General features: G+C 33.9%; 2 protein-coding genes across 3 annotated transcripts; one reads left to right on the top strand and one right to left on the bottom strand.

The window, feature by feature from the left end:
• Positions 1-3,337: 3,337 nt before the first annotated feature.
• Positions 3,338-11,288, top strand: LOC113394780 (von Willebrand factor-like). Its single transcript, XM_064217516.1, has 5 exons — positions 3,338-3,449; positions 7,194-7,361; positions 8,875-8,988; positions 9,751-9,936; positions 10,956-11,288. Exons 1-5 carry the CDS (start codon positions 3,383-3,385, stop codon positions 11,210-11,212), a joined length of 792 nt encoding a protein of 263 aa, XP_064073586.1. The 5' UTR covers positions 3,338-3,382; the 3' UTR covers positions 11,213-11,288.
• Positions 11,289-11,689: 401 nt separating this feature from the next.
• On the bottom strand, positions 11,690-15,429 carry LOC113394806 (uncharacterized). Of its 2 annotated transcripts, none has more exons than XM_026632236.2 (4): positions 15,309-15,429; positions 14,228-14,316; positions 12,464-12,649; positions 11,690-11,815 (listed from the first exon to the last, which is right to left on the bottom strand). In XM_026632236.2, the coding sequence occupies exons 1-4, from the start codon at positions 15,406-15,408 to the stop codon at positions 11,705-11,707; spliced, it is 486 nt and encodes a 161-aa protein (XP_026488021.2). In that variant the 5' UTR covers positions 15,409-15,429; the 3' UTR covers positions 11,690-11,704. The 2 variants fall into 2 exon arrangements, with proteins under 2 accessions (XP_026488021.2, XP_026488022.1); XM_026632237.2 differs by having other exon boundaries at positions 11,701-11,815; positions 12,438-12,649.
• Positions 15,430-17,470: the final 2,041 nt, after the last annotated feature.

Below are 17,470 nucleotides of genomic sequence, written 5' to 3'. Positions count from 1 at the left end.
ACAATGCCGTTTGCCGTGGCATACGAGATTTTCTCAACCAAAGGTAACACTTAATAGATATTTCACACCAATAAAGTTACAATCAAGTTTTGTTTTTAAATGCTTCTCGGTAGTGGTTAACGCGTTATAAATTCGTACCCGAATAGTATCGAAATTATAAATGAGAGCTATAATTTATCATTTTGAAGATGATGTCGTCGATTGGAGTTTGAGGTTCATAGGCTTGATTTTGTGTTTTTTATCGTATGAAAAATAAAATTAGAACGTCTTTATTGAACATTGTAAGAAAAACAAGCTCGAGAACTTCCGGTGAAGAAGTCATCGTTGTTTTCTTCGGTGTCGTTTTATTCTGTGTGGACGCAAGACATAAAACTGCTTAAATTTAGATGAAAAACGCTGCCTACTTAACATAACATAACATAAACAGCCTGTAAATTTGCCTCTGCTGCGCTAAGGCCTCCTCTCCCTTTGAGGAGAAGGTATGAAGCATATTAAACCACGCTGCTCCAATGCGCGTTGGTGGAATACACATGTGGCAGAATTTCATTGATATTAGACACATGCAGGTTTCCTCACGATGTTTTCCCTCACCGCCGAGCTCGAGATGAATTAGTGGTGCCTGGTTCGAACCCGAAATCATCGGTTAAGATGCATGCCTTCTAACCACTGGGCCATGTCGGCGTTCAAAAATGCTGCCTATTTGTAGCTAAGTATTGTAATTTGAAAATAAATATAATATGACTAGTTACGTAACAAAGAGTAAATCTTTGTAAAAATAATGTACAAAAGTATGTATTAATGTTGATTTTGCCCAGTTAATCTTTATTGTACTCACGGAACTAAAGCGGCGCGGTAGTGCTCTATACTTTTGTTTTTACAGGCTTCTGAAAGTGCTATGGTTCACTTCCTCAAACATCTGTTGTCTATTATTGAAAAAAAGTTCATTGAAAAGTCCCTGTTAACTGTTTCTGTTGTTTCTGTTGTGCAAATGCGCAACAAACTGCCCTCTTTTTCTTAGATGGGATGGCAAATACTTAACTACCAGAAATACTGTTCTTTTTTTTAAATAATTCATTAGAACAATACACATTCTTCATTCATCGCACTTCAAAATTAAATTATAAGTGCACCGAGCGTTCTGGTACCATATATGACGGTTCATTTATGTATAGAGTGGCTTGTGGCTGGCCCTAGCCTTGCATTGTGTCTATGATAGCGAGGCAGCCATCTCATTTACACCAAAGCACCATATCAGGCAATTCGCTATCGAGTCATTATTAGAAGATTGATTTCATACTTTTGTTAATAATTGTAACTGGAAGATTATTATATTTTGTTGTGGAAAAAGATTAATTCGTCATTTGGGATACGGCGGTTATTTTCAAGGGAGACCGGCTAACTGCGCAAGACATATTGCAATGCACAGGTCTGTGCGCAAACACAAGTGCTTCTCTATTCCTTTACTCTCATAATCATATGAGGCGTCAGATCCGACACAGCCAACAATAATTAGGGCGTAGGACCAACAGCTTTACATACTTTCTGAAAGGGGGGGGGGGGGCGGTACACACTTCCAACTATCAGACTTCGGACTGTTACTGCTAATTTTTCTGCAGAAAAACCAAATAACCCTTCATTGGTCCGCGTTGAAATTGGAATCTGTATCTAATCTTAGAATCTGTGGTCTTATGTTCTTATGGCCACACACATACACTAGCCAACATTTTGATGAAGACCATATTACGCCTTTAAATACATATATTTGATTATGATTTGGACTCGAGCATTTGTATCCAGGCCTATAACGCATTAGCTAATGGCACTTCGTAAAGTAAAAATAAGCGATTCTCTATTCAAATTAATATGTTAAGAGGCAATAAATCATTATAACACAATTGGTCAACAAGACGGTCTGTTTGTTCCATTCAATCACGGTAATGCGACAGCTCTGACGTAAGCACTTCATAAGTTAATGCTCTTTTATGGCTCCGTGAGCTTTAATGTATTAATATTACAATGTTTTGTTTGTATGTATAATACTCAAGAGGAAGATTGAACAAAATGTATGCACTGTGTCTGGGATCAATGGAAATTTTATAGAAATGAAAAGAACTCAGCTGATGATGGTGATAAAATGAAAAACAAGGAGAGTCTTTGGACCGTGTAAATGTGAGTTGGTTCCACACAAGCGTGGTTCCGATGGACTGCTGGAATGGCCTCGTGTTATAGCGATAACTACGGGGGAGCGAGATTACTTCTTTGTGTAATTAAAGGTATTAAAGGTCAAAATCACGGTTGGCACTATGGAATTACTTGCCCTTAGTGGTAGGGCTTTGTGCGAGCCCGTCGGGATAGGTACCACCCACTCATCAGATATTCTACACAGGCACAAGGGACATAAAATCTTAGCTCCCAAGATTGGTGGCGTATTGGCGATGTAAGGAATGGTTAATATTTCTTATAGCGCCACTGTCTTGGCCGATGGTGACCACTTACCATCAGGTGAAAATTATTATGCTCGTCCGCTCATATCTATCATAAAAAAAATATTTACGTATCTATATTTAAAAAAATATACCTTCAAATTAAACTTCCGTTTCGATATCTAAATAAATATAGCTTCGAATTATAGTATACTAGCTGTTATCCGCGGCTTTGCCCGCGTAGAATATGAATATATTTACAAATTAACTTAAAATGTTACGTTAATGTAATACCTCTTTGTATACCATATTGATGTGTATTTCAGCCCTTAGGGTAGAATAGTCAGAAACGCTTAAATGCGAATCAACTCATTTTTAATCAGTAGCCCAAAAATAAAATTTCGAGCTTCTAACTTCAAAATGATAGATTTCCCTTTAGGCCTAAAATATCAAGAAACGCTTAAATACGTATCTACTCATTTTTAATCAGTAGCTCAAAAATAAATTTTCATGTTTGTTACTTAAAAAATTACTGACTCTCATAAAAACTCTCCACACTTTTTTCACTCCCTTAATGGTAGATTATCTAGAAACGCTTAAATACGTATCTACTCAATTTTGATCAGTATCCCAAAAATATACTTCATGTTTTTTTCTTAAAAATGACGGACTTCTAAACAAACTTTCAACCCTTATATTCGAAAATTAGCCAATATTTGTGGTAAAAAATAAATGACAAAAAAATGTTATTGTGGGTTATCACTAACAGATAGACATACCATCGCGGACTTTTATTTGTTTATTATTTAAATGAAATATTTTAAAAAATGCAACGGTTGATAGAACGCAAGGTTGACATTTTGTACTAATTACATCAGAAGTCGCAGGTCTCTTTGAATTTGTCTTTTATATTTAAAATAATTCTCATTGAAGACGGTTGCCTCTACCAATTTGTAAAAATGGGAATATCTGTGTGCTCTATCGTTATTTGTTTAACTTTGTTTGTGTGTGTGGTTACAGCTCAGGGTAAGTAAGCGATTACTTATAATAGTTTAATGGTTGCTTATATCAGCTGTTTCAAATGTTGGAAAATTCTGCAGGTATTTTATTAAGGACAGCCTGTAGTTCTAAGTCGCGACAGATCATCGTTATGATGCAACTACCGTACGGATACGATCGAACCATGCCTTTTCTGAAAAAAATAAAATTAAAGTCTTATTTACTGCGTGCTAACTTCTTCCAACAGTTTTGCCCCCTTGCTAGGGGGGAAGGGGTTATTAGGTAACTTAATCTAAGCATTCCTTTTTTAAGGATCTAGATTACTTATTTGATTTGATTCGGTAATAACTTTAAATTTGTTAATGACAACGAAACGATTCAAAAGTACCCTCTGCACTTAAATAATGTAAAGTATAAATTATAGTTTAATGTTCTGTTTAATAAAATATATGTATATATATACATCCCATTGATAACAACGGACTTAGAACGTATAAGTTTATTGAGAGAATTGTTAAATCATCACCTATGAGTAGGACAATATCCACAACTTTAACATTATTTCTAAAATCTGTAACATTAAACTACACAATATGGGGTACAATTTATGACGATCGTTTTTATTGGTATTCTATTCTAGGATTCAAGTAACGGTATCGCGTAATAAAAATAGATGTCTTTCAGACTCAATATTTTATCCACCTGGGTAGGTACCACCCACTCATCATATATTCTAACACAATCAGCATTACTAATAACAGCCAAACGAGGCTCACCTGATATAAGGTGATTACCACCGCCCATGGACATCTGCAACATATGGACTTACAGGTGCCGGCCTTCTTCTCTTCCAGTTTAAAGAGTGAGTGACTTAATATGGACGACAGGTACAAGGGTCATAACATCTTAGGTCCCAAAATCGGTGGCGCATAAGCGATGTATGGAATTGTTATTATTTCTTACAGGGTTAACGCTAAAATGAAATGCAATATTCTTACTTGCAGTAACATCCAGACCTGCAGTGAGCCAAACGTTTTGGTGCTGACTTCACTCTCGTATTTAATGTTTCCGTTTCCCAACAAGTGTACTCTTCGTAGAATGAACAAGACCTGTGCACTTCATCATTAAGGCATTCCGTTTCTAAATATAAGAAAAAAGTAAATTAACATACATGTGTCAAAATCAAATCACACTTTAATAGTGTATCCATTGAGAACACTTTTGAATCGTATCGCAATCGTGAATTTAAAGTTATAGCCGGTTCGGAAACTAGGTTCTGTCCAGAAGAACCGACCAAAAACTCTGTAGTTACTCTATTATAATATACTGATGTTTGGTGATAGAATAATTGATAATGTTGATGATGGCTTTTAATAGAAATCATACCCTAAAACGCGAGGGAAGCTGAAGGCGACTACTAGTTGTTAATATTCTTACTAGTGACTTATTATGATCATGGGTGGCGATGACAGCTTACTATAATGATAATAAATATTGGACAACATCACATACATCACTCTGATCCCAATGTAAGTAGCTAAAGCACTCGTGTTATGGAAAATCAGAAGTAACGACGGTACCACAAACATCCAGACCCAATAAAACTAATCAACTTTTTCTACAACGACTCGGCCGGGAAATGAACCCGGGCTTCGGATTGGCATACCCATGAAAACCGGTACGGTGAAACTATCAGCTGGTATTTATCAGTCTGGTTAAAAATTTATACAAAAAATTACAATGACTTACTCAGCATTAAGCAATTATGTTCGCATATAAAAACCAGACAAACGAAATAAGCTAGTCTCATAAATAATTTATAATGAACAAGTTTGATTAGACAAATAATACTCCGATACATAGGAAGTAATTTTGACAGTTAATTAAAATTTAACCGTGAAATTAGATTTGTAGATGAAAATAATGATTGCATTTTGTAATTATAACTAGAGGATTTGAACGTTTAGTAATGTTTGTTCGTGAATCATTCAACATAATTCTAAGTTAGATAATTGAGTAACTTTAAGAAGAACAGCTACATATTCGTAAAGACGATCTGGAGATCATCTGTCTTAGATGAAGATTGCGGATGCAAACTCCGGAGCTGAGTTTTCATGTATTTAATTTGATTTAATAGTTCATTTCGTTGGTGATGAGCCTTCATGTTTGAGATATTATTCGGCCACGTGTGAATTCACCATCTTCTAAAAGGTGAAGTGTTAGCCCAGGCGTGGGGCAGTGACCCATCTGGTTAGGTACCCCACTCATCAGATATTCTACCGCCAGACAGCAATGTTTTGTATTGTTGTATTTCGGTCTGGAGTGGATCTGGCACAAGAGACGTAATATCTTAGCTCCCAAAGTTGGTGATGATTCGCGATGCAAGGAATTTATATGGGCAGTGGTGACCGCTTACCATCATGTTAAAAGGATATATACAAGCTCTTTCTCCTTCATAAAACTATCTAACAATAACTGACAGATAATGAGATGTTGAGGCATGAAATTTGTTCATACGAATTCCTTATATAATGTAGATTTTCACTCAGAAACAACAGTAAACTTATAATAGAATAAAATCGTTTTCGATTTCTTCAACAACACAGAAAAAAAAAAAAACAAAAGCTAAAAAAAGGAAAAAAGTAGTCATTTAAATTCATCATCCTCCTGCCCTTATCCCAATTTTACTTGGGGTCGGAGCATGTATTCTTCTTCCATACTTCTCTGTCGGACGTCATCTCACAAGTAACATTCATTCTAATCATATCGTCTTTCACACAATCCATCCATCGTTTCTTGGGTCGTCCCCTACCTCTATATCCATCTACATCCATTCTCAAAACCTTTCTCACAACATGGTCCTCATTCCTCCGCATAACATACCAAGACCGCCGGTTTCCAGATAGTCATTTAAATTGATGAATGAAATTAATTTAAAGCCTAGCATTTGGGATGATGCAGGGATTCTGACAATACCCCATATATCCAAATCTATTCAGGCGTTTAAAGGTTATTGTAAAATAAAATAAAAATCATCCTGAAAACGTTGCACACCTTATCCAGACAGTCGTGTAAAATAAAAAGATACTTTACTAAAAACTAACTGGCTAACATTAGTCGGCTGTAAAATAGTTTTATTCCTATTAAAACTTAAATTAGTTTTAATTAGTGCATTAGGCATACATTTATATTACTCAGACCTTATCGAACCTCTCTTAAATCTTCGTAGATACTATATTTTTTTGAATATGATAGCAATTTTTTACCAATATTGTACACACTTTATTTGACACAATTCTATTTTAATTAACCCTCTCTCTCTAACAACTTCAATTCCAAATTCATTTTTTTATGAGAATAATCATCTTCAACTACGTTTCTCTGATATCTTTGGCTCTTTATACCATGTCTAAATAATTATCTGTGGAAGTTATTCGAATTTAGAATCTAATTTATATTTAAGACGTTCTGTCTATATAAAACCTCTTTAAAAATCTCTGTATGGTTTTCTATTGCGGTATAATTATTATCTATAGTTAGGGAAGTTTATCTTTTGATGATAATGATCTTGTGATCGATTTCAGTTACGACGGCTTTAATTTGTTTCCTAAATAATAAAACTTGGGTTGCCTGGAAGAGATGGCAAATTAGCCATAAGTCAGCCCGGTGTACGACAAATCAAATATATGTTCAGTCCTCAGATTTATGTATTTTATGTTTGTTGTGTACAATAAAGTTTATGTATTTTAAATAGTTTCTTATATTAAACAGTGTCATGTCCTCCGAACGAAGAATTTTCGTCTTGTGGATCAGCCTGCCCTCGTACTTGCAACACTCCTAGCCCTGAGGTTTGCACTACTCCCTGTATAGAGGGTTGCTTCTGTCTGCAAGGTTACTTGAGAAACTCGAACGGAACTTGTGTGACAGCTGATATGTGTAGTAAGTAATTAAATATACATCTTATTATTTATTTTATTCGTAATTAAGACAATTCCCATCATTATGGAGGGGACGCTACGATGTCGTAGACGTGATTACCAAAAAGTAGATAAAAAAAGGGAAAGAGATCAAAGTTAGAAAAGAAATAGATCTCAGAATCAGAATCTTTTCGAGTTGCTCGTAAATTAGGCGATACTATTTTGTGTTCACCATTTGACAAGAGATTTAAGAGGAGCCTTCCTGTATGCTAGTACAATATGAATTTGTATAGCAAAAAAAACATCTAATTTTGCTTTATCATGAAGTATGAAAATAATAATATTAATATTATTATCTAAATTCTATAATTTCTACCACCAAACCTGTGTTGAAACGCCAAATATGTGTTTCGGTTTAAAGGATAAGTGAACCAGTATAATATTATAATTTTTAAAGAATTGTTGCGTATTGGCGATATAGGTGATGGTGACCACTCATCCTCAGGTGGCACATTTGCCTTCCGCCTACTTGTAACGTAAAAAAATAAACGCATTATTTAATCAATTACAATGATAAGTGTCAAAGTATGTGACACTAAAAACTCTTTTTACGACGTGGGTACAACAAAAAATGTCCAGTTACATAATATGCAAGTTCTTGAATCTTTTTAAGTGACCTCTGTTACTTATTTTTTTCTGTAACCTGGTCACGTATAAAAACATCAGACCATTACGCTTGATGTGTTTATTGACCACAGCAAATTGGCGGTTTTTGTTAACATTTTTTCCGCTCTGTTGTGTCGAAGGATATTTTTTAATATGAGAAAAAAAGTGCTGTTTTCGCTAGTCGCGTTAGAAATATAATTTAATTTTTATATAAATATTTTTTATACAAATAAATTAAGTTAATTATTGTGATGATGTATAAAAAAATATATTGTTACGTGGGTTACGCTGGTTTTTTTTACGTGCTTTTTGTCGCATGACGCCTTCAAGAGAAGAAGACCTAGTGTTAACACTTGTAATACTTATAATAATTGAGAATTATTAAATCAATAGAATACAAGTTTATATTTTCTTAGTCGTAGCTTTAAACCATTGTCGCGAGAAAATTAAGTTACGAACACCAAACCGATGCTCCAAATCTAAACTAATATTATAAATGCGAAAGTAACTCTATCTGTCTGTCTGTTACTCTTTCACGGTCAAACTACTGTACCGAATTTGATTAAATTTTGTATAAAGCAAGCTTGAACCATCTAGTCTATACTAATATTTTAAATGCGAAAGTAACTCTGTCTATTCATTCTTCACTCTTAAACCGCTGAACTGATTTAGATGAAATTTGGTATGTCGATAGTTTGACTTTCGAGGAGGGACATAGGCACCTTAATTAATTTAAACCTCAAGGAGTAGAATGGGAGGTTCTATATCTAAAGTTTTATAAATTTTGAGCGAGTAAGGCCGCAGGTTTAATTTATATATTAATGTAGTATATACTACTTAAGTTTAGAATGGAAATTTGATGTGTACAGATTCCGAAGTGCCCGTGGTAAACAATTCGAGCATTCCGTTGCCTTCCGGCAGCTCCGTTCGAACACTGTCTGGTGATGAAGCTCAAAAGGCAAACGCAACGGAGGTTGCCTCTCGTAAGTATGGATAGTATTTTATCAGTCAAATCAAATAAAGATTCTGTGTTATATTAAAAATAAATTTTAATTTAATTATTGTATAAATAATTACCGGAAACACTTTTATTATTCAAACCGGAACTCAACAATATTAAATAATGCGGTGTATTGATAGAATATATAAGTTATGTAATCGTTGTTTTTTTTTTGTATGTTTATCGTTAAACAGCAATAAAGTGTTCGTAACATAGAAAAATTGTGTGTCGGATGAAGATTTACCATATGGAATCATCCCCATATCTTTTCGAAAGGGATCGACGGCCCATTTTCAGGCTATCAAGCATTTGGTATACCTTCATTGTGTTGGCACAGGTTAGTGCAGTGCTCATCTGGGTATGTGCCGTCGAATTTTCTACCGTTAAACAGCTATTTAGTATTTTTATGTTTCTATTTGAAGGGTGAGTGAGTCAGTGTAATTACAGACATGAATGATATCTTCGTGCCCAGGGTGGCGCGTTGGCGATGCAAGGAATGGTTAATATTAGAGCGTCAATGTCTGTGGTGACAACTTTCCATCACGTCGCCTATTTTTCCTTTCTATATTAAGAAATAATATATTCATATTGATTATTATTAATAATAAAATAGATGTTCTTAAAAGAAAAAGAAAATGCTCTCCATGTTCTCGTTTATTTAGTTCTGGCAGTTTGAGCGATTGATGCTGACAATGATTCCATCAGGACTTCACTTGGTATTTATCATATACGCCTTTGGTTTCAGTTTCAAATCCATACTGTGGGCAGAACGAGGAGTACTTGCCGTGCGGCACGGCTTGTGCCGCTACTTGTACCATCCCTGAGCCAGAAGTCTGTGGACTGGCTTGCAGCATGGGTTGTTTCTGCAAGGAAGGTTTCTATAGAGATGAGATTAATCACAAGTGCGTGAAAATGGAGGATTGCCCTGTTGGTAAGATATTAATTGCGTATTATTTTGGCAATTTGTACATTTGAAAATTAGCTTGCCCAAATTTTATTAGGAATATTTAGTATTGGTATGTTCCGGTTGATGCATGAGTGAACTCATATATCTAAAGATATGCAGGATTAAATATTTAAGCTCGGTTGGGGGCGCATTGGCGATGTAAGTAAGGCGCCGGACCAACGGCTTCACCTGTTTTCTGAGGTCGGGATTGTATACAGTACATAATTAATGTACTGCGGACTGCTACTGATTATTTTTCGGCGAAAAACCCCAATAAGACATTTATCGGCTTGACTTGGAGTTCGGACTCAAAACATCTGGATCTGCGGCCTTATATCTATACCTTGTTCAAGTCAGCTTGATCTTTTTGACAGACAGGCTAGTGATGAGAAACACAAAATATAACATATATAACAGTCGATGGAACGATGGAATGCGTAATTCAAATTAGGATTCAATTTTTTTTTAACTTATTTTTCTAAAAAGAGTTATACCAGCCAAAGAGACCCCAACCACTAGCCGAAGAGACCCTTACCAAAAGGACCCCCGTTCGTAACAATAACTTAACAATGATCTTTAATAAGGATTTTTGTAATCGATATTTGTAGCAGTTACTGCCTGTTATTTGCGTCCCTACCGTCCGACCGATGTGACATTGTACAAGCGTCTATTATTTTCAGTGTTTCTATTTAAATTTTACTTTGAAGCAATAATATATAACAAAAAAGTCTTAAAATTTTCGGATAACGCTTGAATCTTTAGGAGCTGTTGTATTATATGTATTTTTACAATTTTTAAAATCATTAAATTAAGAAAATAATATGTTCGTCATTGCAAAGTTATGTCGATCAGAAAAATTTACATCTGTTAAAAACATCAAGCTACCTTGTACAGGGTATAATATGTTTCTTGTACATTTTATCTGCCTGCGGACGTCACTTAATAAATAAGAGCATTTTTAAATGGTTGTGAGTGAACCCTACTTATGGTATTAAATATTTCAGATACATACTTGTGTTTCAACGAAAACGAAGTATACGATATGTGCAACGCAGCTTGTGAGCCAAGTTGCACAGACCCTGAGCCGATATGCACCAATGTCTGTAAATCTGGCTGCATCTGTGCGTCTGGGCTGCTGAGGAGTTCGGGAGGTGACTGCGTCAGTGTTGATAAGTGTCCGTCAGTTAATGGAACCGCTCCAGATGTGCTTACGAAATATTGGAACGCAATCAACAATATCTTGCACTTGACTGCCGCTTAGTTTGAAAGGGTTGTATTCAATTTCTTAATTAGAGGATTTTGGAACTTATGTCTTACCTATCCAAAATCAATATATTAATTGATACTAAATATAAAAAATGTGTTATCGATTTCACTGAATATAATTGACGTATTTATTATTACATTAATCGAATGACTTTTTCTTTCAAGAACACACGATCCTGAAGTTTTATTATAGAAATATTTTATAGACTTGCAAAAAACTAAAAAATTAAAAATATGTCTTATTTGAATTTTTCATAGTAGTATAGGTAGTAGTAGTCATACTTTATAGACCAAATGTTTTTTTAGTTCTCATTTTAATGTCTTTTTTTGTTTTCACTATAATAAATAATTCATATATTAATGATTTTGGTTCGTTTCTCCTTCTAGTTCTATTAAATATAGGTATACTTTAGTATAAAATATAATTAAATTAATGTAAATTTTAAGAAATAAATGACTAAGACTTTTATACCTTACATTTATTTATTCATGATAAAATATATTTACAACATAAAATAATCAAGATAAAAATCGAGAAGCTATTATACCGTAGCCGATTGCTGAAGTTTTTCATTGGAATGGTTATAATGTTGGCGAGCTGTAACAAAATAATAATGAATATTAATATTTAGATACACGTTTTCACATTATAAAATAGTTATTACATATTAACGCCATCTAACGGTACGATTATAAACTACACAAATTGAATGACAGGCGATAACTCAAATAATTATCATACGGTTCGTAGTTATACAAATGTTTCATAGATGGCTCTGTAAAGTAAATTAGTATTTACAAGTTATTGTTTTTTCAATTTATTTAAATAAACTTTTATTACAATTCAAGGATATTTGTATTAGGTACAATAAATTTGATTTTTTATTTTTTTATTTTGATATTATACATAACGTACTGACTAGAAGATACATAGGAGGAGAAATGACACAGACTCTGATATACAGGACCGTATTATTCGTACTAAATATACTTAAATATTAGATGTAGTAGATGTTTTTAAGGTAGTTAGGCAATGATAAACGAGGCCCTGCGAGCGAGTTAAAGGTAAGCTCCAACTTGGTATATCCGATCCACTTGATAAACAGTATTTGGCCCAATTCTAATATTTAATAAATTATGTACAAAAAAATCGCGCCAAAATATTGTCGCCATGTTGGATAAATTAAACAACGTAACAAGATCGTCTCAATATAACTAACCTATTAATTAAAGACACTTGCGTCACCTTTTTGTATTCCTCTTCTTTGATACCGTATACTAGGTAGGAGTATGAGAGGAATTCGCTTTGATTAGAGACCAGTTGGAAGACCAGGCTACGGGATCCTGTCTGACCCCGCATGAGGTTAAACTGCACGTCTCCATCTACATCTGTAGTCGCGGTGACCTCTATGTACGAGATGACGAAACCGGACTGAAAAATAATAAATGGCTTATTAATGAGTACTGTGTACAGTGACAGAAAAAGTGTAATTTTATGTATCCAGTGATATTATATTGAGATTATTGATAAAATTTCGTGAAATAATAATACGACCCGATGAAAATGGTAGGTGGTTGTGCAAGCCCGTCTACTCAGGCACCACTTAGTGTTTTTGTGTTCCATAACATTTAGGTTTCTTAGGTTAGTAGTGGTTAATGAATCTTACAGCGCCGATGTCTATGGACAGTGGTGACCGCTTCCCTCAGGTGGACCTTTAGTCCGTCCGCTTACCTATGTAATAAAAAAAATTGAGCATAGTATGAAAATTATGAACCCGGGACCTCAAGATCTGCAGCCATATTAGCTAGCTGCTACACCAGAGGTAGTCGAATCTGATTACGTACAAGTAGAATACTCATTATGCTGAAATTAATAGCAATAATTTATACTAAGCAAAGTTCAAAGCATGGGGTAATTGTCTCGGAAAATGAATGTCAAGTGAGGGTCAGACCATAATTAAAAATCTTATGTGTTCTTTTTTTAACAAATATCAACGCCGAAATGACTGACCGATGTTTATAAAACTCTATCGTTTTATGACATATGACTCATAAAACAAATTAAATTTGTATTAAATAAATATTAATTAAAAAACCAAACATACAGATGAAGTATTATAATGAATAATTAGACGAGTATTCTTTGATATTCCGGGATAAACAAAAATAAATATTAAATTAATGTATTTATATCCATTCGAATAAAACTGAAATTTTAGTATTATAGATAAATAACTAGAACGCGATTATTTCAGTCCTAAGGTGTAATAATTTATGAACTAACTTATTGTAATATAAATTGTTTTACGCTTGTCTCACAAACATGGCAGTGGAATGCTTTTTGAGTCGCTGTTGTAAAACAAATACAGTCGAGTAACAACAGTAATAAGTTTACGTTTGTTCCTTGTGCTAATATTATGAGTTTTAAATTTTATTACTTATTAACCACAAATCATATTTAAAAAAAAATACTTCTCATCATACACTTAAGCCTTTATGGGGGAGCAGATGTCCAGCACTGGACTGATACAGGCTGATAATGATGAAGTATTTTATGAATTCTCTAATCAAAGATTCTGACTGAATGATAACGAATATTATTTAAGATGGGAACCATCAATATTTGATTTTGTAAATTTAACAAAGTACCTTTCAACGGAAACGTTATGAAAAGAGATACCCGCGAGCCTTACAGTGATCTGTAAAATCTGACGTCATTTTGCTAATAAACAACACTAACAGTATAATAGCTCGGAAAATGTGTCGGTACCTTCTGATAGTGAACTCTATCACAGCGGGCGCTCATTGGTCGAACCGAATACGCGCGCTATTCCGAGGCTCCCATAGATTGCAGGAAAGTAAAAGGGAGATACACGAAATATTAAGCACTTTTCCAAAAAAATAGACATTTATATTAATATATTGTGTATACCTTACACGCGCGTATAAAGGACGAACATAGTCTGTCGTGTAGTTACAAGTATTGAGATAAAATAGTGTAAATTCTTGCCTTAGATGAAGTAGTGACAGTGACGAAAAACGGATCATAGTTGTTCCTGTGTCGATATCTATCTGATCCCCCTTTCATGGGCAAAGAACCTGCAATCAAATATGAGTCTTATTACAAACAATCGTTGATTTATATTTGGATGACAAACGTCTGAATTATACACGCACATGTAAAAAACTTTACGCGCACTAACGCAAACAAACAAAGCACACACCAATAATAATCTATCAATCTAAGTAGGATTTACACGAGTACCATTTTAACGTTATCACGCACCCAAGTATCGAGATTATGTTGCTCTAAAATGGCTTACATAACAACGAATGACTAACACTCTGAATGTCAAGATAGCCTCTAGTTTATAGGCAGCGTACTCAGCTGGGGCTCTAGTGGTAGGGGATTTTGGATATAAAACACTCAATTGCCAGAAATTCTGCTGGAAAATGCAAATAACACTGGCAATGCGGCTGTGATTAGCTTTGATAGATTTATGAGCAAGCTGCAATGGCTGCAGTAGATTATTGGTCTAAATAACAAAACTTCGTAAGAAAACTTGCATGATTATTGAAAAAATAATTATCATGAAACCAAAGAGGTGGTGCAGGCACCAAAACTCTTCAACAAGAAAGGAGCCCTTGTTCAAAACTGCGACATTTACAGGCTGTTTTTGAGAATAGCACATATTGTATTATCAGATCATTTTGCTCCAAAATACTGTATAATTGTGAATTATATAACATTATTTTGATGTAGAAAAACCTAATCCTCTAAAAGTATACCTTGTGTGGTTCCAGCATAGTAGAAGCAAGCTACCCTATCTCAATTGCGAAAAACGAACCTACCAGTGGAATAATTCCCAAAAAGGCAGACAGGTATCGAAGGTATAATTTTCACGCAGCTTAAAAATTCGAGCTCTAATAAATCAATATGTATTTATAATAGGGCAGTATATTCTTTAATTATAAAAACATTCAGTCGACGAATAATTCAGTTATGTTCTTGCTTGGTTCCGCTGGCTTGGATCAACTGGATATAACAGTATCAAAACCAATTTAGAACTTATTAAGAACTCAAATCTCACCATCATATTCAATTCCAAATTTGAATTTCTTCGTCGCAAATTGTTGAGGATAGCTCCCTACCAGGGCAATGAATGCACAGAAAATAACGAACTTGTACATTTTGTCTACTTAACCCGAAGACAAAGAGAATACTAACATTGACACATAATTTTATCTCGAGCTATCGATATGAGGAGATTAAATGAATTCTTTCGATATGCTGTTTACATTCTCGTTTTTAAAGCAAGAGATGATTTAAAAGAGATTCCTGAAATTGTCCCTCAGGGGTTAGCATAAACGAAAATTGATTTTGGAAGACGACGTGGTTTTAATCTAAATTATCCCCTATTAAATGAGATGAGTTAAAGAAGAAGTGTTGTTATATGTACTAACTTGTAAAAATGACTAATATATTAATATCAATTATCATAATTGTACTATAAAAAAAATCGATACGTGCACAAATTCGCACAAGATGAAAAACATGGCAAATCATTAAGCGTTTAATAAAAAAAAATCTAGAGATAAGATTTTTAAAATATTTTTTCTATAGCTGTGTAAGGTATAATTTGGAAAGGATCTCTTGTTCAAAATAGTTTGGGAATCACGGATCTAAAGTATAATTTTATTTTCTGAAAAATTTTGTTTTGAGACTGAATCATTCAATTTTAAAAAGGTTACAGTACAATATAAATATTATGTACTGTAGACTAATGAAATTAAAAATAAAATACAGACAAGGAAAATGTAGAAGATGCGTTAAGAAAGCGATCTCTTCCAGGAAACCTTAAGTCGTAGGAAATAAAATTACAAAGAAAGGCAGGGTGTTAATGTCAGAAAAATAACATATAAATTTTATTTTAAAAATAAATAATACTTTTCTTACACTAATATATAATAATTAAGTATTTATAATATATTACTAATTTCCATCACGTCCTTCGTCCGCGTAAGAGGAGGCATTCCTCCCTGCAGGTGCAGGTGATACGTACATTTTCTGTATTTTAAACTAACTTATGTATAATCTAGACAATAATCTATCTCTTTGGCAAATTTCATTGAAATCCGTTAAACCGTTCTGGCGTGATTGACTATTAAACATCGATCCAATAAAACTTTTACATTTATAATATTGGTTGTCATGGCTAACTGTCTAAATAAGTCTTTATTTAAATGAATACCTACTTGAAAAACAACTAAATATGCTCAGTTAGTGAAGTACTGAAACTATTTAGATCTAAAGTAGGTGGCAATTTTTTTACTAAATTTTATTTTTCCACAGGCAAACGAACCAGTTTTAGTTATATTACCCGCAACTTAATCAAAGCTTGTGACAACACGGAGATTTCAAAATTTCAATTCAAACCCAGGCAAGCACCACTGAATTTTCATGTGCTTAATTTGTGTTTATAATTCATCTCGTGCTCGCCGGTGAAGGAAAACATCGTGAGGAATCCTGCATGGGTGTAATTGCAACAAAATCCTGCCACATGTGTATTCCACTAACCCGCATTGGAGCAGCTTCGTGGAATATGCACCAAATCTTCTCCTCAAAGGGAGAGGAGGCCTTATCCCAGCAGTGGGAAATTTACAGGCTGCTAATGTAATCAAAGCGCAGTATAATAAAATCAATTTTAACTTATTACTTCAATCAACGTAAACAGTGTTGTAATTTGTTATTTAGTTTAAAGCAAATTAGTAAACAAACAAAGTTCTTTAATAACGATATATATATAAAAAAAATAGTGCCGCTGAATTTCTTTCGCCGGTCCATCTTAAGTCTTTTCTACAGCTCCAGTTTCTCTGGGCGGTGGTGACCACTTACTATCAGGTGGTCGGTTATTTCCGAAACAGTTGTATATTTTTCTTATATTTAATAATAAGTGTAATGCTACTATATTGAATAAAGACATTTTCGTCTTGACTTTGATATTATCAGCTGTTTTTAATGTCGAATAAAAAAATAAAAAATATAATGATTGCTAAGTTGCAGTCATATATACTACATCTTATTATTTATACTATATATACTATGTACTAAATCAGTATATATTATACAATATATATCAAATGTGTTTCTTAGAAAATTTAAAGATGTCACAGTGAAGATAAACCTTTAACAAAAATAAATAGTGTCGGTCCACCATCAGCGGTACGAGAGATGTTATTATTTCGTAACTCT

This window comes from Vanessa tameamea, chromosome 17 (genome assembly GCF_037043105.1).
Source record: "Vanessa tameamea isolate UH-Manoa-2023 chromosome 17, ilVanTame1 primary haplotype, whole genome shotgun sequence".
Taxonomy (NCBI): Eukaryota; Metazoa; Arthropoda; class Insecta; order Lepidoptera; family Nymphalidae; genus Vanessa; species Vanessa tameamea.
This window is presented reverse-complemented; position numbering and strand designations above follow the sequence as displayed.